Source organism: Achroia grisella, unplaced genomic scaffold (genome assembly GCF_030625045.1).
Source record: "Achroia grisella isolate CSIRO2021 unplaced genomic scaffold, CSIRO_AGI_Agris_v1 utg149, whole genome shotgun sequence".
Classification (NCBI taxonomy): Eukaryota; Metazoa; Arthropoda; class Insecta; order Lepidoptera; family Pyralidae; genus Achroia; species Achroia grisella.
The window spans coordinates 2,120,944-2,145,747 of record NW_026712644.1 but is presented as its reverse complement, the minus strand read 5'-3'; the positions used below and the strand labels follow the sequence as shown (position 1 = coordinate 2,145,747).

General features: G+C 34.5%; 1 protein-coding gene across 1 annotated transcript; it reads right to left on the bottom strand.

Annotated features, from left to right (window-relative positions):
- Positions 1-4,389: 4,389 nt before the first annotated feature.
- On the bottom strand, positions 4,390-11,625 carry LOC131840811 (UDP-glucosyltransferase 2-like). The gene is made up of 7 exons (XM_059189007.1): positions 11,431-11,625; positions 10,647-10,841; positions 7,605-7,824; positions 6,784-7,003; positions 6,020-6,239; positions 5,237-5,340; positions 4,390-4,556 (listed from the first exon to the last, which is right to left on the bottom strand). Exons 1-7 carry the CDS (start codon positions 11,592-11,594, stop codon positions 4,390-4,392), a joined length of 1,290 nt encoding a protein of 429 aa, XP_059044990.1. The 5' UTR covers positions 11,595-11,625.
- Positions 11,626-24,804: the final 13,179 nt, after the last annotated feature.

The following is a 24,804-nucleotide window of genomic DNA, read 5'->3' as shown; positions in this document are numbered from 1 at the left end:
TTCCACCTATTTCAGCTGCGTTAAATCTGACATATAGATTTCCACCTATTTCCTCTGCATCAAATGTGACATTTGAATTTCCACCTATGCCAGCTGCTGATCTCATCTACTTTGTCTGTAAGAGACTGCTTATAGCAATAAGATCGCCTTTTCTTTTTACTTTTCTGCTTACGTTTTACTGGTTGTATTTCTTCTCTATGCTGTATAAAGGGTTATTATTATATTATACGTACCTTTGGCAACTACATTGGTGCCGACCTGAATTACCGTCAAATTTTTATTTGTATTCTCAAACGGGTACGGAGTTATCCATGTCACCTGAAAGCCATACAAGTAAGTTATATATCTAAATATATATAACTCAAAGGTGACCGACGTAGTGATCTATCAACATATAGCATAGCCCAAACCACTGGACGGATCGGACTGAAATTTGGCATGCAGGTAGATGTTATGACGTAGGCATCCGCTAAGAAAGGATTTTGATTAATTCTACCCTCAAGGAAAAAAATACGCTATGAAAGTTTTTTTGAAACTTTTTGTCAATATCAAACCAATCGCCTGAACTTTGCATGACGGCTACTTTTAGACGTAGGCATCCCCTAAGAAAGGATTTTGATGAATTCCCCCCCTAAGAGGATAAATTAACGCGAGCGAAGCCGCGGGCAAAAGCTAGTATTATATATAATAATAAAATGGCAGCGCAAATAACCTAAAATTGTCTACACATGCCATTAAAATCAGATGCAATATGGGTGCAGTTTTAGTGGAAAAATTATATACCTCTAGCGAGAGAAAATTTAATTAAAATTTTTCACTTTATAGGAGAGCTAAAATTATTTTAATTTCAATAAAAAAATGCTACTTTTAATGTAGTATTTACTTATTTGTTATTTACGTGTAATATTACACCTATATTACACATATATATTATATATATAATACATATCAAAATTGACTCAACATTTAAAAACTCACCTGATGTCCAGCCTTGAGTAGTGCGTCCACGATGCCTATATAGGGACTGTGACACGGACGGTATGGGGAGAGACATGCCTAGTATGTTGTTTTATACTACCAATGATAATGATTTATAGTCAATCAATTAGAATACATTAATTAAGAACCATCATATACTTCATAGTAAATAAAAAGTTGGTCATCAGAAATGAACAGATGTCATATTTTTTTTGCTACACGATCATTCGGAACGTAGACTAATCACAAGAAGAACGAACAAGAAACTGCGTGCAGCACCACACCATCAACGACCAAAACATCAGAATCAGATATTTTAAAAAAAAAGAATGGATAATTCACACACTGTAACATTATAGTCGCGGGTTCGATTCCTGGCACATTTGTATTCATTGTTTGTATCGGTGTGGGTATTTTCTGTGTAATATGTATGTATTTACAAATGTATGTATTTGTATCTATACAAATACGTAAAATAGAAATGTTTGTAATTTTAGCTTTTCACTAAATGCAAATGAAGGTATATCCGGTACCTATATCAAAGTAATTTCCAAATCATTTGTCTGTTAACCTCTGTAATCGCTGGACCGATTTTGACAGACTTTTACTCGCAGACAGGTAATTATATGGATTACTCCATAGGCATTCTGAGGCTACTTTTATTTTAGAAAATTAATTGATTTAAGCTCCACGCGAACATAATCTCAGGAACTCAGGAACATTTAAGTTTAAGTTTTTATACGTTATAATTAAAATAAATACAGAAACTACTATAAAATAAACTAAATAATAAAATAACACCAACTTACATGTAAATTTATGTTCCTGTAGGTTTTTAATTTAAACAAATATAGCAACGCATGCCGTACTGTTACTTACGAGTTATGATTATATAAATCTAATGAGCTATTAATAGCACTTCAGTTTATCAAATAGCAACTGTTGTCAATTTTATCAAAAGCACATGATAAATGCTAATGATGTCCAATCACTTTATTTATGCAATATCATTTGATTTTTTATATAATTAGATTTAATAAATAAGAGATAAAAATATTATATGAATAGAATAAATAGAATAGAAAATCCTATTCAAATAAACATAATTTGCAAGCAGTTTGGTGTCGTAGTTTTTTTAGTCTACCGTTCATTTGGAAGCCCATTACGAGCAAGAAACTTAGCTGTTGCGTTATAAACATCATTTGCTATTTCCTTATCAAAGTGTATAATATGAAGTGGTGGATTTATTTGGGGCCGTCGTTATGTTTTAGATACAACTTCCATTCATCCCTGTTCGCATTTACTCCCGATTTACCATATCATCTTTCACACAGTCCATCCATCTCTTTTTCGGCCTTCCTCTGCCCTTATTACCATCCACATTAATATGTAACACCTTCGTTAATATATTACAGTCTTCATTCAAGATAGTAGCAATTTTGTCCGTTATTTCTCTTAAGTATTTCATTTTTACTGATAGTCTAATCACCTCCTATTACTGAGTAAATATAATAATTAACAGTCCACTACTTCTTTTATTTACGAGTCAGCAACAGCAATGATGAAGTATTTTGAAAGTCATAGTTTTTAATTTACCGCTCATTCGGAATCTGTCTCATCTTCAACAAATTCAGAGCCATTGTTTTAAATAGACACAACATCATTCACTTCTTCCTTATCCTATTCATTTGTGGTCGTCGTAATATATTTTTATCTTCATTACTGTTCGAAGTTATCTCGTTATTTACTTCCTTTCTTACTATATCATCTTTCACACAGTCCATCGTCTATAAAACATCATCTACATATATTTTCCTTCGGTTAATTTCTAAAGTTCCGAGAGCATCTGTTTTGGTTTGAACATGTTGCATACATACATTACTTACTAATGGTAAAAGTAATGTTAAACTTCAATACAAACATGCAATTAATTTACATTATCATATATTTATATTTGATGATAAACAAAAATTGAATGTAATAATGACTTGTACAGAAGATAAAAAAAAATAATTGTAATGATGACAAAATGATGCTCATTTCGATAAGAAATTGCTTAATTATTAACAATGTAACATCATAACGGAGTTGATAGTACTAAGATATATTGAGATACTAGTATGTTTCTCTTTGTATTAAAAAATATATGTTAAAAAAACTATAGCTGACCTGGTAAACGTTGTTGCCATAGCAGAGCTTTACAGTTTCCCAATATTAGGAAGATTGTATACATATATGTACACACACTTATAAACACCAGTTATTAATAGATACATACACACAAATTTCACCAGGATAAAAAATCTTAACTTTACATAACATATATAACATGGTTTAAAAAATAGCATACGACCTATTCTTATACCTACTAAATATGAACAGAAGGGTACTAATGTACCATATCAGGTTGACCTCCACGCGATTACCTCTGGAAACCATCTACTTGATCTAATATTATAATATACACGCTGTCCCAGAACTCAACGTCAAGTCGAAACGAAGTGAAAGTATTGATTGTAACCATCATGAGAAAAATCAGAAAAAAACTATCCCATGCAGTTTGAAAATTGTGGGCGTATATGAAAAACCTAAAAATTTGGTCAAACTGTAACAATTTTTCGGTTATGGTGGTTAATTTTGATTATTTTTGTTCATTTAAACTTTGGCACTTAAATAACATTTCGAGAACCAGAGTCAAATAATGGCACAATAGCCCCAAGTTTTCTAAAGTTAAGACTATTTGTTAAACGATGAATTTAAAATGTTCTAGATTTGTTGACTTTAAAAGGCCTTCCTTTAAAAAAAATGTACTATAGAGTCTTGTACCATTAAAAGTTCGTGCATTTAATCAGGATTGTAAAATGGTACAATACAGTACAGTACAGTTTTGGGACACCCTGTATACTAATACTGGCCAACCTGACCTCATGCTAATATTATCATCCTTCATTGGTGAAAAAATATATATTTCGGACTAAATGCTATTGGCATGCCGACCTATTCTTCACCGAACGACAAATATGCAATCCAGAGCAAAGGAAAACTTATGAAATGATGAAGAATGTACCATATCAGGATGACTTCTAGAGCGGGAACCTTGGCTGCAGAAACCATCGTGTTAACTCCCCATGGTGGATTTTGATAGTGACCAAAATTCCGTTGATCCCCATTCGATTTTGATAGTGACCAAAATTCCGTTTGTCCATATAAATTTCCAAAAAATCTTAATAGCGCCTTTTAAAATGTTCGCTGACGCCATCTAAAGATATAAGTTGAACTCTCAGGAACCCTTGAGACTGGATAGGGTTGTATAAATTGTTCATGGTTGTTATTAAAAAATGAGTTAAATTAATAATAACATTCAGTTTATATAAAACTATTTAATTTTAATTATAAATAATTTGTAATAGTTTATTGTTTCTTCAGTTTCTTGCTGGTTTTCTTGCGATAGTGGTCGAGCACAGATGGCACCTGTAAACCGTGCTGAATGTTGTACCGGCGCCAGGGCTTGAAGGCCAACTCCTGTCTGAGCGCGCGTACCACGCGTACTGACGAGAGGGCACCGCTAGGTTTCGCACCTGGAGTTAATTCATCGTAATTTCGATTATTAAAGAGAATAATGCTGCCATCACCATGAGATCAAATTTACGTTTGTCTCAGCATCTTTTATAGAATATTTACTGATGCCATTGCTACATAAATAAATATTGGCTATTCTTAGGAATCGATCTTGGGACTGAATACGTTTTATGTATTTATCCATGGTCAATATTAGAATATGAAATTAATAATAACAATCAGTATATATAAAATAGTTTAATATTAATTATATATTATCACTTATAATAATTTATTGTTTCTCAGTTTCTTGCTGGTTTTGGTGAGTGGTCGTAGCTGCTGCCGCCAGTTTGTATATTAAATATCACTTACATAAGTATCTCTACAATTTTTCTGGTAGCATTGTATAAACCATTATCGTTTTAATATACTTTAATATATTTTATTGCATATTATTAAAAGAATATATGTTGGCCATCAAAGAATAAATATTTTGTACATATTTATGGAATACTATCTGATCCGGCAAACGTTTTGCCATATAAATAAATATCGCTATTTGGAGTATACACCAATAGACGTTGGACCATTTTCCCGCACGTATCCATTTTTACAATGCGTAATACATAATAAAATATTTTTATTTTTTTGGAGAGAAAAGAAAAAAAATTGCTCTGTGCTGACAAGATTGTTCCCTTACCTTTAGTTTCGATGGCCAGCTCTACGTAGTGTGAGACCAGTTTGCTTGGAGTCACCGGGCGGTTGCGGAACAAACGGGACAGGTACTTCGCGCGATTGTAGTATCTAAACAAACAATACGTATAAATTGGATTACACGGACAGTTCCGTTCAGTCAGAGCATTGTGAACTGTCCGTGTTGTGGTGAACACAACATTTGACATGCCCACATTTCCTCAGTATATTTATTCAAAAAGTAAGTAAAAAAAAAAGTTTTAATATTTCGACACACAGATTAAAATGTAAAATTTTATACAGATACTGTATTAGAACCGACTGCTCTCTAAAACATAAACTAAATAGGTAAAACATAGTCTGGCCTCTGTGATACAAGCTATGCTTAGTGCAAAGGAGACCGTTGAAAATAAACACAACTGTTTAACTGTCATAGGTTAAGTTAAGTTAAGATCAATATTTGTAAAGTTGTGTCTCCTGTGAAGTGTCTTTTCTTGAAATAAATATTATTATTATTATTTGAATCCAATGGCACAGCGAGACTATAAATTTTTCGGATAACTTTATGACATGGGTGTTTATTACCGGAGAGTCATGTATAAATTGGAACATTTTGTGATTTCGGACAGATTTGAAATCATAATTTCGAGGCTAAAGTTTCATAAATTACTGATACAACGCTCTCTAAAGTTAATCTTGTTTGCGGCCTACGAAAGGAACGGTAGAATCGTGCGCATGTTTCTAAAAGCTCACGAGCTCTTAGGGTATGTAATAAAATGCCATTCCCCACCTATCAGTATTCAGCATCTCCTTCAGCTCCACTCTGAGTTGATCAGCAACATCGTCTCCGAACACCACTTTCCTCGCGTAACCGCTGCGTTCAGCTCGCTCCGCATTACCAGGTTGGTCCCCAAACATCGGTATGGCCAGGAGTGGGATGCCGTACTGAAGGGACTCCATCGTGCTGAGGAGACCACCGTGTGTGATGAACAGCTTCACGTTAGGGTGAGCTGCGTGAGAATATTTTTTTGTATGTTTAATTATATATCAATATTGAAGAAAATGTGTGGAAGTCTTTGACTTTGACATGCATGGTCGCTTCATCAAAGAAGATCCTTCAATTGTAAATATAGACCCAATGACGATGCAGAAAAAAGGATCTGGAGACGGATGATTAAGAGAGCCGATCCCAATCAAGATAATATAAACCCGGAAGAATAATAATAGTAATCCCAGGAGGGAATGTTATGTAGACCCAATGCTAATGTACCATGTTTGGTCGATCTTCACATGGTCCACTGGAAACAATCGTGTGCAAATTCACCGAGATGTGCTAACTGACTAGACATCATACTCACCATATTATTCTCCAACGGTTATCGCCACTCCAGCGTATACTGTTAGCTGCACCATATATTTGTAATATATATAATATATCAAAAAAAAATCCTCCTTTGTCGTTTGACCAACTAACACCATACACGATCGCTTACTGAATTTTTCACGGTAAATATTACTTAATTTTTTTTTAGGTCCAAAATATTATCAGCTTACCTAAGACACTCGGCTGTGGAAACCAGGGTCTAACGTGTACATTCTTGGGCAATCCTGTGATCTGTTCCTCGAACTTCCACAAGACCGTGTACGGCAACTCTCCCAGAAGTTTGATCAATTCGCGCCGGGTGCGCTCCGGTAGACCGGCTGACTTCAACACTGATCCCATACTGAAGTATACCACTCCGTTATTCGATGCGTCCAGTATATCTTGCAGATCCTATAAATAAGAGCGAGGTAGATTTCGTAAAAAGTGGTCAGGCACCCTCAAGTCTACCTCTCGGCCGGAAACTTCTAAAGTGATTAGTCAACTAAGTTTTCGAGGGTGGATGAATTATAGATATAGACCTTTTTATGTCTATAGAGGTTCCTATTCCTCAATCCACCCCACCCTGATGTTCACTAGGCTTCATGTATTATGAAGCCTAGCGAACATCAACTAATAAGGTAATTGAATTTTAGAAGATTTCAACCAGGACGAAATTTTTCATTGACATGTTTCTGGCTTGAGAGACATACAGTTCCTCATAAAATAAGAATTAGAATCTAGAATGTAAAAACATTAAAGTAAATAATGAAAGTCTGTTAAAAAGCTTCTGACTTTCATTGTAATTTGCTGCATTTCTTAAGGTCCATAGTGCTCTTATAATAATACTATATCAACCCTTATTGCGACATTATGAAATGCAAATGAATAAATAAATAAATCTCAATATTTTTGTTGATTATACCCTTATCCATTTTTCATTAAATAAATGTCATCTATACCATAAGAATCTAATCTACTTCTTCATATTTCTAAAACTCTTCAGTAATCTTACCTTTGGCAGCGGAGCAATATCCTCAGGAATATGATACCCAGCTACGTTGATTACATTGGGTGGGACCGGCTGCGCTGGAGCAAAAGATGGATGCGAGTTCACAAACAGTATCGACAGATCATTCACTGCTTCTGAATACGGTGTCAATTGCACCCCACGAGCGACTGCTAGAGGCGCGAAAAAGGCGTTGTATCTATCAGTTGTATCTGACTGCTCCCACCTGAAAAGTGATCAGGACTATACTATTTCTACAGTGAAACCTGGTTAAGAGGATACGATCTGGGTAAGTGAGAAACCTCTATTATTGAGAGTTGAAATGAGGTCCCGATACTTTTTCATTGAAAAAGTATCGGGAGAATAAGAATTACCTCTGTCAATGGGTCTTTTCGAATCTGGTGAAATGATATTTGAATTCTAAAATTTTTTCGATGTTCACCTCTATAATTGGAACTCTGCAGCTCAATTCCCGGTATAAGTCAGACAAATTAATCAGATTGGGGCAGGTTTTGACACGTTTGTTTACAAACATTTGAATGACTTCCATGCTTTGCACTGATTTCACACATTTAGGATTTCCACCTCTAAAAGTGGAATAACGGTACATTTCGACCTCTATAAGCGGGGGCCTCTGTAAATGAGACAACCATAATCTTAAACCTGCTTAATTGGAAAACTGGATTAATGGAAATCCTTAATAATTGGTACATAATTCTTGGTATATTGAGATCCCAATTAGCCAGGTTTCACTGTATTATTAATCGGGTAAATAATTTTATGACAAATACAGGTATTTACCTCTTTCGACGTTTCGACTAGGTTGCACCAAGCGGTGATCACAACGTTTATTTGCCGTAAGATTATTCGTGTTAAGACCCGATTAATATAAATCATGTACATCAAACACAAAAGATTAAACAACTACAGATTATATTATTTTTCAAACTTATGTTCATTTTGACTCAAATAGTTTTACAACTGTTTTAATGACATTTTATATGGTAGGCCTGAACAGGTTCGGAACATCCGTCATACTCGTGATGCTGCTTGTAGGGACTGATCTGCTCTTATCACTACGACTGATTTAATCTTATTGCATATTTATATTTGACCCAAAAAATGAGTGCTTCTTGGTAGTTTGTATTCACATGTTTCGACATGTAAATGAAAACTTTTATTTAAAAGAGCTACACACAAGTTTCTTGCTCGTTCTTCTTGTGATGAGACAGCTTTGGTAGTAAAAAACAAATTGTTATGACTATTCAAAAGTGCTTAAATTAAGTTTATTTGAATAAATGATTTTCTATTCTAATTCTATTAAAAATACATCTCTCTTAAATTTTCACCCTTCTACCACCAATCCCTATTCTTTACGATTTATATGGCAACACAACGTTTGCTGGGTCATTAAGTTTTCATATATAAAGTAGATCTTACGCTGCGGCTCAAACGTTTTTGTTATCCCCTTGGCATTGATAGTTCGCGTTCTTCTGTTTATTATTCCATCCGCACATTGCCTCTGTCTGATTGACAATATTTGCATTGCAAACACCTAATGCACTATGCTTAGTACCTACATATACAAATAACTTGAGTCTACAATATTTCATTTCATTAATGTACTAAAAGATATGTACATATTTTTGTAATGGGTGGTAAAGGAATTCTCCACTCGCCGGCGCTAACAAAGTATGCTGGCGGGTCACCAGTGGAGAATGATGAGCACAAGGTCATGTCAGTTAGCCCATCGTGGCAATTTCACCAGGAATTTATAACGATAGTTTCAGGAGAAACGCGTGGAGTGGTTAATTCTTTATAATAATAATAAATAAATTTTATTTCATCTCCACAAATTACATAATTTTAGTTTTATTATATAAATGCTAACAAATAAAAATCACAAATATAATTTGTGGGAAATCTGGAGCCCAAACTAAGCCATAGCCTGTACCTTAGACACCAGGTCTCTCCTTCATATAAATTAGTTATACATCTACATCTATGTGTGCGTATGTGTGCGTGTGTGTGCGTGTGTGTATGTGTGTGTGTGTGTGTGATCTATGTAAAATTTATATATAAACTTATAATTTATATTTACTTATATTTACATGTGTGTATTTAATTTATGTATATTATAGTTTTATTACACTGCATATCTTTTCCGTTTCATCGTAATTTTGTTTTAAAAGCCATTTTGTAACTTTATATTTACATTCTCCCAAATTACTTCGAGATATATACAATAATTTATTTATTCTGTTATATAGGAATCTACTTTGAAATAAGTAAAATCGTTGTGAAAAATTTAGTTTTAACATTTGAGTGCTCACATACTTGGAGATACCTTCTAGTATTGGAAATGGTTTTTGCACTATTCTGCGTTAAAGTAGTAGTAGTAGGGTAGTTATAATTGTGTGAAGTATATATAGTTGTCGCACAGTAAGTATCTCAGCTTCTCCATACAACTCTGTGGTCGTGTGAAGACGTGGTTTAGAGAGCATCACTTTCAGCAACATTCTCTGCGCCCTTTCTAAGGTTATTAACTTGGTCTTTACACATCCACCCCATGAAGTGATGCAGTATATTAATATTGAATGTACTAGTGCATAATAAACTGTTTTTATTGTTTTTATATCTGCGACCTCGCGTAGTTGCCTGAAGACATAAATGAGCTTACGATTTTTTTGTGAGATCGTGTGTATGTGTTTTTCAAATGATAAATTTGAGTCAATATGTACACCAAGATATTTAATAGATTGAGTAGCATTAATTTTGGGACAATTACAATTTTATATTATTGGGAAACTGCATTTAGGTGCTTGAATTGAATGATTAAAGTCAGGTAAATTGGCATGATTTTTAATTGAAAATACTGTATACTTCGTTTTATCATCATTTAGTGTTAGAGAGTTTGTCATCAGCTAATGACATACTTTATTAAAACCAATTTGAGCAACAAAAAGTTCACTCCATGATTCTGCATAAAATGTTAGGGTAGTATCATCCGCATATGACGCTATTCGACAATTTTATAATACTACTTACCAATTATAGACAGTCAATAAAGTATGGAAGCCGGTGTTGGCAAGCCGCTGCAAGAATGTCATCGGTATTGATGCGTTGTTCATGAAGATGGGAACGGTTGGTACTGACCGCACCTCGTCCACCATCTCCTCAAAGATCGTACTGTATGTAGAACCTGCTAGCATCAGCCAAGGCACTTGCTGTACTGCTGCGTAGCTGCATGAAGAGCATGTTAGTGGAAGTGCTGTCTCTTGTATGATTTTATGCAATCGTGTTGATGAATGTTTTGTAAGTATTCTCTTTTAATGTATAAAAAAAGCATATCTTATGGATGTAATAGATAATTAAATCGTACATTCAATTGTTATAAATCACAAATAATAACTTATCTATACATAAAATTGGTATGTTTGTTTGTAATATTGAAATAACCGTTTTTTACTACATGCATATGAATATACGTTTCTGCGACTTCGTTCGCGTGGAATATAACTTTATTTTTCTAAAATAAAACAATTTTTCTAAATTAATAGCAGCTTAAGTTACTCCTTATTACATCAGCTACCTGCCAAAAAAGGTCCCATCAAAATCGGTTCAGCCATTTCAGAGATTAGCCGGAACGAACAGACAGACAAAAATTGTAAAAAATGTTATTTTGGTGTATGTACATATATTCATATGCATGTAGTAAAAAAGGTTTTTTCAATATTACAAACAGACGCTCCAATTTTATATACAGATAGATAAGCTTATTGGGACCGTGCGTAGTCAAGTCGGGTTGCAAGTTCGAGATGAAATCACTCACCCAGCATCAGTATCAGAGAAGAACCACTCCGATACAACCGCGTCGTACTGCGTGTTGATCACAGCGTCTCTCACGGCCGGCGTGTTCACAGTAATTGTTGTTACGTTTACAGCACACTCCCTCAGGAAGCCTATACCTTTCTTTGCTACCTCAGGGTCGTTCATGTTGAGTGCTGGAATGGTAAAATGTCTCGGTGGTCGGTTTTGGGCTGTTGTGTGAAGACCTGTAGCACTGCGACCTATGTAGATCTATTGTGCTCGCCCTTTTTCAGAGTTCGCCACCTAGACCCGCCAGGGACAAGAATTGAAGGATATTCTTAGGAGCGATGGTTTTTATCTCCTCAGGATGTAGTGTATACTTCCCAAAGGAGATATTTCATTTATAGGTCAATGGGGTTTTTCATGAAGGGTATATTAAGGGGTTCTTAAGATTCGGGAACACGTCACGAAGAACCCCTGGTGTTTCAGGAATCCAATGGTCGCTTCAAACATTTGTATTCATGACCATGATTCTTTGTATTAGTCTATAAGTTTTCTATGTATATTATGTACTTCCATAAAAATGAATTTATGTATCAGTTGTCTAGGACGGGTATAATGCATACACTGAGCGAAGCACGATTACTTGGACAAGTAGCTATTACATATAATGATTATAGTAAAGGTAGAAACGCTATATAAATACATGCAGCACTAAAGCGCTTGCTAATGAAGTGCTAGCCAGTTCTTCTCAATTGGATCTATATACCGAACTGGACGGTAGGGAAAAAATTTCTAATGTAAAAACTTGACGTTCATAAGCGGCTAAAATGTCCTACATGAATAAATAATTTTTGAATTTGAATTTGAATTTATGAGAGTATCGTTTTAAACTTGACGCGGTCATTATTTATACGTATAATTAGTAAAAATCACGGGATCTTACCACGTTTTATATTTATTTGCTGAGTTTCCGATATTTCGGTAGTGTTTCAACCACCATGATCACGGGTAAACTCGTGATCATGGTTGTTGAAACACTCCCGACTTTCGGTGGTTGAAACGTCCCGTGATTTTTACTAATTATGAGAGTATCGTTACTCAATGGTTACTCTGAAAAGTGTAAGTTCGAATTCGGCCGATAATAAAGCAAAAAGATGACGGTAAACTCAATTTTGGCTATGTCGATTTCCATTACCTATAAGACGTATTGACGGTCTACATAGATTAATACAGCATCCTTGCTGGTGTAGCGATTTAGCACACCGCTTTACTTACAATGGTAGTGTATTCAGTTCTTGTATCTATGAGCATGATTGAATAAGTTTAAATATTTGTATCAAGTGTATAGTAACCATATAATAAGCTCTGTTCAGCTTGGAACTAGATGGCGCTGTATGCATTGGATCAAATTGAAATACCTACCCTCAACAATCGAACTCAACTCTACACCAATCACTGTTAAATTTTTATTTTTATTTTCAAACGGGTATGGAGTGATCCATGTCACCTGAAAGTAAAGATATATTTAATTAAACGTTTATTCATTCGCATTCGATAATATTACAAAAAGAGTCGCTATATTCCGTCGGTTCTTATGTATGAGTAGCTGTACTCGCAACTTCGTCCGCGTGGAATTAAATAACAAAGTAAATTACAGAATTTTCTAAAATAAAAGTAGCCTAAGTTACTCCTCATTACATCAGCTACCTGCCAAGAAAAGTCCCGTCAAAATCGATCCAGCCATTTCAGAGATTAGCCTGAACAAACAGACAGATAGACAGACAGACAAAATAGCAAAAAAATTTTTTTTTATATATATACTGTATTTATATTCATATGCATGTAGTAAAAAACGGTTGTTTCGATTTACAAACAGACACTCGAATTTTATTTATATGTATAGATGGATGGTGTCTGCCTGCGCTAACGGTTTACGCTGGCATTGATTACCAGATCACCAGTTAACGATGATAAGATGAGATCAGGTCAGTTAGCCCATCGTGGTAAATTCACTATGAATTTATCACGGTTTCCAGGGAAAAACGCGCGGAGAGCAACCTGACTTGGTACATTGCTAGCAATAGTAAAATAATATGGACTAAAAACCCCATATTATTAACAATTCCTTCCCACTTTTTATAAAAAAAAAATATCTATTTGTATCAGTTATCTAGTACCCATAACACAAGCTTTAGCTAGCTTAACTTGGGTCTAGATGGCGCTGTGTGAATTGTCCTGAGATTATTATTATTAATCAAAGTTAGTCAACATTTAATTCGACTCACCTGATGTCCGGCCTTGAGTAGTGCATCCACGATGCCCTTCCCGAGGTGATTGTGACTGCGGGACGGTATGGGGAACACGCCCAGTATATTGTACCCCACCACACCACCCACCGTCAAACACCACACCATCAACAACCACAAAGTCTTCATGCTGGCTGGTAACAATCAAATTAAATAAAAAATCATTATTAATTTTGCCGCTTATGAAATTGTATTAATATTGAGAAGAACTGGCAAGAAACTCAACTGAATTAACTGAAATAGCGACACCTGATTACATGCCCCTCCGATCGATCCCCCGTCCAATTTAAACGGGGATCGAAATTACGACGTCCTGAGCCGAGGTTCGAACCCCTAGTGGTGCCCTCAGACTAAAGTCGTATCTGTCAGGCGGGAGTTGGCCTTCAGCCGCTCCATAAGTCCTTCCGTGGTTTGGAGTGCCATCTGCACTCGCCCCCTATCGTCCGGTGAAGCTGTAAAGGCCAGCTGCGGCCAACAGCATTAGAGTGGTCCGAAAAATAACTTATCCAAATTGGATAAACTTCAAAATCAAGCTTTGCGTATTTTATCAAATCAGCTCCTATACATGTGATGGAGAGTGAGCTTTGTATACCACGTTTATTTATTAGAAAGCAATACCTAGCTTATAAATTTTGTTTAAAAATTAAATGCTCTGACAGTATTATTACCTCTATATTATAATTATTTTGTTTTTATTATTATATTTGATGTACATATTAATTTATGTAATTATTCTTTCTGTGAGAGGAACAATAAAGTGTTTTTCATTCATTCATTCATTCATTCATTCATTTATTATAAAATTGTCTTTAACTGAATTGTACACACTATGTAATGAAAGGTATTGGAATAACAAAAAGAAGATATAGTTAGTTTTAATTTTCAACAACATGGACTATGAAATTCTACAATTGTCAAATCTTGTAAATGTGTTTTTTTTTTAAAGGATGATAATGGAATGGTGCACCCGCCTGCGCTATCGGTTTACGCTGGCGGGGCTCCAGTGGAGGTCGACCTGACATGGTACATTGCTAGCAATGGGAACATTACTCCACATTAGACACAATAGTTTTAAGAATGAATTAATATAGATATATAACCTTAGTTAAGTCTATATATCTATATTAATTCATATATACATATATATATAATAGTTCTTAAAACGATTTAAGAATACATTAGTATTATTCGATTGAAGGGGAAATTGTAAAACCTTAGTTAAGTCTCTTTTTCTATTTGTTTTTTTTTCTTTGACAATAAAGTTATTATTCTACTTGCGACTTTGCTGTTTTTGTAATAACGATCGGATTGTCCGTCATCAAGATACAAGCTACATATATACATGTCAAATTTCATTACGATTCGTTTACACGTAAAAAGCGAACGAAAGAAAAGAATATATTATAAATTACAATAAAAATTAAATAGTACTTACCTTATATAATTCAATAAAAAATAAACATAACCTCAAAAATATCACACGATATAAATATAGGTAAGTATTACGACAATCTATTTAGTGGTTATTTATGAAATGGTTCACATGTGAACATAAGTGATTTCAATTTTATCAAAGTGTTGCGATAAAATGATAATCATAACCAATCGGTTCTGATTCCGCATTATTATGATGTGTGTTTAGCCTCGTACCTTCTCTCACTCTATGTAAATATTGTCTACTAGCCGTTTCGCGACTTCGTCCGCGAATTTAACCTTATTTTTCTAAAATAAAAGATTTTTTCTAAATTAAAAGTAGCCTAAGTTACTCCCACTCCGTGACTACGTCCGCGTGGAATTTAACCTTATTTTTCTAAAATAAAAGATTTTTTCTAAATTAAAAGTAGCCTAAGTTACTCTTTATTGCATCCGCTACCTGCCAAAAAAGTCCCGCCAAAATCGGTCCAGCCATTTCAGAGATTAGCCGGAACAAACAAACAGACAGACAGACAAAAATTGTATAAAATGTTATTTTGGTGTATGTACCGTATTTATATTCATATACATGTAGTAAAAAAAAACACTCCAATTTTATTTTGTAAAAGATTTATTTTGTGTTTAGCTGTACTCGCGAGTTCGTTCGCGTGGAATTTAACTTTATTTTTCTAAAATAAAAGTAGCCTAAGTTACTCCTTATTACATCAGCTACCTACCAAAAAAAGTCACGTCAAAATCGGTCCAGCCATTACAGAGATTAGCCGGAACAGACAGACAGACAAAAATTGTATAAAACATGCGCATATACACGTTTGTTTATTAATAAAGTCTATAGTCAAATTGAGAATAGATTAATATTGGTTGTTTTTAGTATTACTTGTCTATGGTTTCACTGAATATTAAATTAAATATGGCAGATTTTCGACCACTGGGCGGCCATATATTCAAATTCAAAAATCATTTATTCATGTAGGACATTTTACCCGCTTATGAAAGTATTTTTTTTTATATTTTATTTTTTTCCCTACCGTCCAATTCAGTGTATAGATCCAATTGAAAAGAACTGGCAAGAAACTCAATTGGATTACTTTTTTTTTCTGTATATTAATAGACAATATATAGTGTGTAAATTATTACACAGTACGTAGTTATCGTTACCATGACTTATATATATGTATATCTATAGATAAGAATGTACAAATTTACTTATCATATTAGGTATTAGTACACCTACTATGATACGCAGATTTCTATACTACAAACGATGTGATTGTTTAAAATTATTATATACTAGCTGTGCCTGCGACTTCGTCCACGTAGAATAGTAATAATAATAATAATGAATTGTCCTTCACACACCGCCATCTAGTCCCAAGCTATACAGAGCTTGTGTTATAAGTACTGGAAAATGGATAGATACATAGATTTATTTTGTAAATGTGTATATAATATGCATAGAAAACATCCAGACAAGCAATCATACCCATGTACAAAAATTTTTGTGCCGTGTGAGGAATCGAACCCGCGACCCTTAAAAGTAAAGCGATGTGCTACACCGCTAGATCACCGAGGCCGTCAATAGTGACCTTGTATAGTACAAAACATTTTATAATCCAACCCAAAAATCCCAGAGAAAAAGTTTCGTCGTTCTTGCTACAAAAATTACAAATTTTCATTCACTTTCATCACTTATTATATTTTACCCCCTAAGGGTAACATTATTACAGACTTTTGATATCATATATATTTATATTTAATCAACAGTCTAAGAAATAGGTTTCAATCATTAATAATGACGATACATCCATACAACCTCTTACCTCTCTCGATACTTATCTCCTCTTTCAACCCCTTACAACCCTTTTTTCGCATTAAAAAGTAACCAATGTCCTTTCTCAGAAAATTAGTTTCAAGCTTCTAGTTTTAATAATAATACTACTTCCATACAACGTTTCATATCCCCTTTCAACCCCTTACAACCCTTTGGTCGCATTAAAAAGTAACCAACGTCCTTTCTCAGAAAATAAGTATCAAGCTTCTAGTTTTAATAATAATACTACTTCCATACAACGTTTCATATCCCCTTTCAACCCCTTACAACCCTTTTTTCGCATTAAAAAGTAGCCTATGTCCTTTCTCAGAAAATAAGTTTCAAGCTTCTAGCTTTAATAATAATACTACTTCCATACAAAGTTTCATATCCCCTTTCAACCCCTTACAACCCTTTTTTCGCATTAAAAAGTAACCTATGTCCTTTCTCAGAAAATAAGTTTCAAGCTTCTAGTTTTAATATTGACGCTACTTCCATATATTTTTTTTTTTCATATTTTATATCCCCTTTCAACCCCTTATAACCCCTTTTTCGCATTAAAAAGTAACCTAAGTCCTTTCTTAGGTCAATACTATTAAGAACATATAATGTTTTTGATAAAACGGTAGTTTTAAATTATAAACACAATTTTTTTTTTTAATTTCATGTATCACAAATCATTCATCATTGTCACTACTAGCACAGATAAACTTATTTTTAGGCTGTTTATGTATACATATAAATAAAATTGGAGTGTCTGTTTGTAATGTAAAAAATATTTTATATATTCTAAAAGAAAAGTAGCTTAAATTACTCCTTATTACATCAACTACCTACAAAAAAAAAAGATCCGACAAAACCGGTCCAGCCATTTCAGAGATCAGCCGGAACAAACAGACAGACAGAAAAAAATTGTAAAAAATGTTATTTTGGTATATGTACCGTATTTATATTCATATGCATGTAGTATAAAACGGTTATTTCAATATTACAAACAGACACTCCAATTTTATTTATATGTATAGATTAGTGTTATTTTAAACTCTTCTTTGACCGAGGTAGACAATTTAAAAAGTAGAATTTTACAATGACTCTTCAGTTTCGATTTATCTGTCTGTACGATATCTGTATGATAATAAAAATATATAAAACAGTATATAGATATCTACTAATTTTATAATTTGCGGCTGTGCTTGAAATAATTAAGGATATTGAGGTTCTTTAATCAACTTATTACCTTCTTGTAATGAGTCTGTGTTTACGATCGCAAATAGCCATTTAATATATCTATACATATAAATAAAATTGGAGTGTCTGTTTGTACTATTGAAATAACCGTTTTTTACTACATGCATATGAATATAAATACAGTACATACACCAAAGTAACATTTTTTACAATTTTCGTCTGTTTGTTCCGGCTAATCTCTGAAATGGCTGGACCGGTTTGACGGGAATTTTTTCGGCAGGTAGCTGATGTGATAAGGAGTAACTTAGGCTACTTTTATTTTAGAAATAAAGTTAAATTCCACGCGGACGAAGTCGCGTTGACTGCTAGTTATTTAAATAAAAATAGGAACCAATTCTAAAGTGCTTAAGTTTGTTTGAATAAACATTATTACTACAAATTATGGAAACCAATGGAAGTTATTGGAGGATCTTATACCAAAAGGCACACTGAACATAAAAATGTACTCCTACTTTATTCAAAAACTAGCTGTTCCCGTGACTTCGGCCGCGTGGAAATTAACTTTATTTTTCTTAAATAAAAGTAGCTTAAAGAACTAAAAATTATTTACATGCGTCATCCCTTATTTTACCCCCATAGGGGTTGAATTTATGAGAATCCTATTTAAGTGAACGTCTTCATCATAGTAGCTCCAATCTTTAAAATCCAATCTTCAATCAGTCAAAAACCTAAGAAGATTTATACAAAGTTTCATCCCCTATTTAATCCCCTTAGGGGTGAAAATTATCAAAATTCTATCTTAGCGGATGCCTACGTCATAGTAGATTTATGCATGCAAAGTCTCAGCCCGATCGGTTTAAAATTGGCAAAGTTTCATATAAACTTTCACCCCCTATTTTATCCCCTTGGGGGTAGAACTAATCAAAATCCTTTCTTAGCGGATGTCTACGTCATACGCCACATCTACCTGCATGCCTAATTTCAGCCCGATCCGTCCAGTGGTTTGGGCTGTGCGTTGATAGATCACTATGTTAGTCAGTCACCTTTGAGTTATATATATTCAAAAATTCCACAAATAATTGTAATTTCAGAATAAAGGATTTTGTTATTATTATTATACGATTTTCTATGTATGATATGTATATATTTACGAATAAAATACATATATATATGTATCAGTCGTCTAGTACCCATAACATAAGTTCTAGATATCTTAACTTGGGTTTAGATGGCGCTGTGTGAATTGTCCTGAGATTATTATTATATTAGAAGGGGTGTGATGTTCGTAGTGTAAACATGAATGATGCTGCAAAATCTGACGGAGATGAAGTTGAGGGTCACGGTGAGTCAGCTAATCATTATCATTATCCGTGACCTCGTTATCATGTATATAATTTTTATTTATTTATATACCAGCAGTTCCCGCGACTTCGTCCGCGTGGAATTTAACTTTATTTTTCTTAAATAAAAGTAGTCTAATTAACTCCTTATTAAGCTACCTAAGTAAAACTCCGTAAGCTACCTGCCAAAAAAAGTCCGGTCAAAATCGGTACAGCCATTTCAGAGATAAGCCGGAACAAACAGACAGACAGATAAAAATTGTAAATGATGTTATTTTGGTGTATGTATCGTATTTATATTCATATGCATGTAGTAAAAAACGGTTATTTCAATATTACAAACAGACACTCCAATTTTATTTATATGTATATATATCAGGCTATTAGGCCCATATTATAAATACCTCATAGATTAACATACATATGAAGTGGGAAAGGGCATTGTTAGTAATATGGACTGATGATCTTATTGCTAGCAATGTACCATGTCAGGTTGACAGGTTGTTAGTGTTAACATAATAGTTCGGGAAAGACCAGAAATCATCTGTAATAAAAATACAGACTGGGACTCATTCAGAGAACATATAGAGAAAAACTTAATGCTGAATATCTCATTAAAGACTATCAACGAAATCGAAGAAGCTACTAAATATATAACAACTATGATCCAGGAAGCTTGCTGGAGAAGTACCCCACATCTAAAATACCAGGAAGCATTTACAAACTGGCCACTGAAATAAAATATAAAATTCTCGAGAAACGTCGTTTACGTCGTACGTGGCATCGAAGCAGATGTGCTGAAGATAAAACTATTTTAAATAGAGCTATTGTGGAACTAAGAACAATGATACAGGAGCACAAAAACTACACATTACAGCGAAAATTAGAGGCACTGACGCCTACTGTTTCTACAGATTACTCATTATGGAAATATACGAAATCATTTAAAAGACCACAACAAACCAAGCCTCCCATAAGAACAGAAAACAATATCTGGGCAACAAGTAGAGAAAAGGCCAATATTTTTGCCAAACACCTATCTGAGTTATTCATCCCGAATCACGTACCTAATGAGGGATTTGAGAACAATGTGAATTCAGTCCTAAACCAAGATCTACAATTAGACCTCCCACCAAAGCCTGTAACAGTACGAGAGCTTTGGAGGACCATAAAGTCTCTTAAAGATAAAAAGGCTCCTGGTTTTGATCTTCTCACCAAAGAAGTGCTATGCCAATTGCCAAGAAAAGCTGTAATTTTCCTAACCATTCTGTTTAATGGTATTATAAGAGTTCAGCACTTTCCAGAGCTATGGAAGGTCTCAACCATCACCATGATACACAAACCTGGAAAACCTTCTCAGGAAGCCGCATCCTATAGACCCATTAGCCTCCTTCCAATCTTGTCCAAGCTTTTTGAGAAGATACTTCTGCGAAGAATCCATTCTCAACTTGCACAAAAAAAAATTATTCCTGATCACCAGTTCGGTTTCCGGCATCAACACTCAACTGTGGAACAGGTTCACAGGGTCTGTGATAGAATTCGAATGACTCTCGAAAACAAAGAATACTGTTCGGCTGCTTTTCTTGACATACAGCAAGCGTTCGATCGGGTATGGCATGAGGGACTACTATATAAAATCAGGAATAACCTGTCACACAGTTATTACCTCCTACTACGATCTTACCTGCTACAAAGACTCTTTCAGGTAAGGGAATCTGAGAAACATCATCATTCTATGAGATCAAAGCAGTGCCACAGGGGTCAATTCTCGGTCCTATGTTATACCTCATATATACAGCGGACATTCCGGAAGTGAAAGGTGTCACTATAGCCACCTTTGCGGATGATACTGCATTGCTAGCTAGTAATAAAACACCTGACATGGCTTCAACCATTCTCCAGAATGGCCTGGATCACATCTATAGGTGGTTGCAAAGATGGAAAGTCAAGACCAGCATTACAAAATCTGTCCAAGTCACCTTTACTCTAAAACGTGGAAATTGTCCACCAGTAAGATTGGGAGATTATGCCCTACCACATAAGGACAATGTTAAGTATCTTGGAGTACACCTTGACCGCCGTTTGAATTGTATTAAAACCAAGAGAGAATGCTTAATGATTCGCTTTAAAAACCTTTACTGGCTTATGGGTCGATGTCTATTGACAATAAACTACTTATTTATAAGTCCATTCTAAAACCTGTATGGACATACGGCTTACAACTTTGGGGAAGTTCAAAGTCAAATGTTAACATCATTCAAAGGGCCCAAAATATTATACTGAGAACAATATCGGGTGTCCCTTGGTACATCACCAACAACGAAATTCACAAGGAACTTGGCGTACTGACAGTAAAGGAGGAGATCCTCAATTGTAAAGAAAAATATAAAAAGCGACTATGTGACCACCCGAATCAACTGGCTGCTCAATTACTACAAATACTTTACCCCAAGCGACTAAAAAGAAGCGACATTGTGTAATGTTTGCAGCATGCTTAAGGAGTAGATTCGCCCGCTGGGGTGGACACTCCATTCTTAGATCCCACACCCAAAAAATCTGCTCATAGTTCCGGGACTGATTGCAGATAAGAAAAGAGAAAAAAAAAAAAAAAAAAAGGTTGACCTCCACGCGGTTCCCTGGAAACCTCTGTGACAAATTCTTAACCAATTTGTCACTATGAGCTAACTGTCCTGACTTCATGCTCATCCTATCATCCTCCACTCTTCGGTCTTCTGTGATGTCGACTAACATTTTCGTTATTTCTTTGAAAAGTCTTATAGCGCTAGGACCCCACGGACCAAGGGTCTCGACACCGAATGGGACAAAATCATATTCAGAGCCTAGACCTATATTTAAATGCTTTGGCTTTTTCAGCCGCTTCACACGCCGCACCAACTCTGTTGTTGGTTCCATATAGATGGGATGGGGCCAACGTGTCTGAACAGGTTGCATCCCATACCAGCACCCGGCCCATCTTCCATGGAATCAAACTCATACCGTCCGGTCTCTTACCATCGTCTCTTGCAATACCAGTCGGCTCAAGTAGACTTGGCACGTTGACGGTGGCAAGGGACCGGCGTATGATATAGTTAAATGATATCGTCTCGAGAAACGGCCTGCATTTTTTTGGCATGACAGTCTGTGATGTCCTAGGTTGTCGACAAATGTATGTTGAGTATTTAATTGAATTAGTGCTAATTGGTGGTTTGTATTCACACACTTAAACTTAAAAATGTAAAGTAATAATAAAATTATTTAAAAGAGCAACACGCAATTTCTTGCTCGTTCTTCTTGTGATGAGACAGCTTTCCGAACGAGCGGTAGATTAAAAAAATGTGATGACTATTCAAAAGTGCTTCAATGTAAGTTTATTTGAATAAATGATTTTCTATTCTATTCTATTCTATTCTAATCATTTATTCGTGTAGGATATTTTAGCCGCTTATGAACGTCAAATATTTTTACCTACCGTCCAGTTCAGTATACAAATCCAATTGAGAAGAAATGTCAAGAAACTCAACTGAATTTGACTACAGTTAAGTAGATACCAAAAGTATACTTTTCCCCATTACTGCCCTTCAATCGCTTTCTGTTTTGTACCCAATTGTTAGCTAGTAAGAATGCCATATGGCATTAAACTCGCCAATAGTACAATAAAGAATAAATTAATTTAAATCCACATTTTTGGTAAATAAAAACATAATATATAACACACAAATGTTTATAACGATCGAGGAATGGAACCCGCGATCATCGGAAGTACAGCGGTGTGCTAAAAAACTAGACCATCGGGGTCGTTAAATAATATATATTACTTTCCTGTTTATGTATGAATTATTATTTGTTTTTAATATATTACCTATTATTAGTCAGTTGAAGGTAACAGGTAAAAACATGTTTTAAGTGTACTTAGAAATCCTAAGTGCATCAACAGAGTGACAAGTGAATCAACAGACTAAGAAATTTACATTAGTTATAAACTAATGTATCCATATCTATATATATTTAAAATAAAAGTAGCCTAAGGTACCCCTTATTACATCAACTACCTGCCGATAAAAGTCCCGACAAAATCGGTCCAGCCATTTCAGAGATTAGCCGGAACAAACAGACTGACAGACAGACAAAACTGGTAAAAATGTTATTTTGGTGTATGTACCGTATTTATATTCATATGCATGTAGTAAAAAACGGTTATTTCAATATTACAAACAGACACTACAATTTTATTTATATGTATAGATACATGTACCATATTTCTTTTATTCTTATATATATAGTCCCATATATTATACCTAAGCGAAGTCGGAGCGGATAGGGACAGTCCTTACATATAATAAAATAAAGTCGCTTCTCCTGTCTGTTCGTTTAGATCTTTTAAACTTCGCAACGGATTTTAATGCAAGTTTTTAAACCTGATCGAGATTTGAGAGATGGTTGATAGATTTTTAAAATATATTTATGAAACTAAAATGCAATGTTACGTTAATGTCTCTGTTGATTTGAATTCTGTTCTTTTTTATTTCAAATTCTTTTTTATTGTGTTTCACGGACTTGGCAACGCACATACTTATAGACTGCCAGTTACATTTACTTTTATATACAACTAGCTGTCCCGGCAAACGTTGTTTTGCCTTAAAATAAAAAAAAAATTAGAGGTGGACTACCCCTAACATTTAGGGGGATGAAAAATAGATGTTGGTCGATTCTCAGACCTACTCAATACGCTCACAAAATTTCATGAGAATCGGTCAAGCCGTTTCGGAGGAGTATGGGAACGAAAACTGTGACACGAGAATTTTATATATAAGATTATACATCAGGTTTTAGTAATAGATAGACTGATTCAAAAGGAAGGTTTATATGTATAATACACAGTACAAAGCCGGGTCAGTTAGCTAGCTAAACTAGTTAACTGCACCACGAACTGTCTACACCAAGTAAAGGTACTTGTGAAAGAAACGTTAAGTACCGTGATAAGGAGTCGTTCTGACAACAGTGTCCCAAAACCAGTTTTTGTTATCACAAATTAAAATGTTCGTTTAATAAATTAATATGCATGAGTACTTTACCCTCTTGATCACTCCATCTAATGTTAAAACTGAATTGAAATCCGTTACGTAGTTTAAAAGATCTAAGCGAACAGACAGCGAAAGCAAATGTTTTCCTTCAATAGATAAATATGGCTGTAATATTAGGCGAAAAGGTATCAATAGACAATAAGTTATCGACTTAAAAATGTAAAGTTAACATGACTATTTAAAACTAACTGCATATATACCTACCTCTGGAATCACTCTATCTATTAAAAAAAC

Coding starts and splice junctions, on each gene's coding strand:
- LOC131840811 (XM_059189007.1), bottom strand. CDS start 11,594: ATGAACGACCCTGAGGTAGCAAAGAAAGGTATAGGCTTCCTGAGGGAG. Junction 5,341..6,019: donor GAGATGCTGAATACTGATAG/GTGGGGAATGGC, acceptor TTGTTTGTTTAG/ATACTACAATCGCGCGAAGT. Junction 4,557..5,236: donor GCTGGCCATCGAAACTAAAG/GTAAGGGAACAA, acceptor AATTAACTCCAG/GTGCGAAACCTAGCGGTGCC.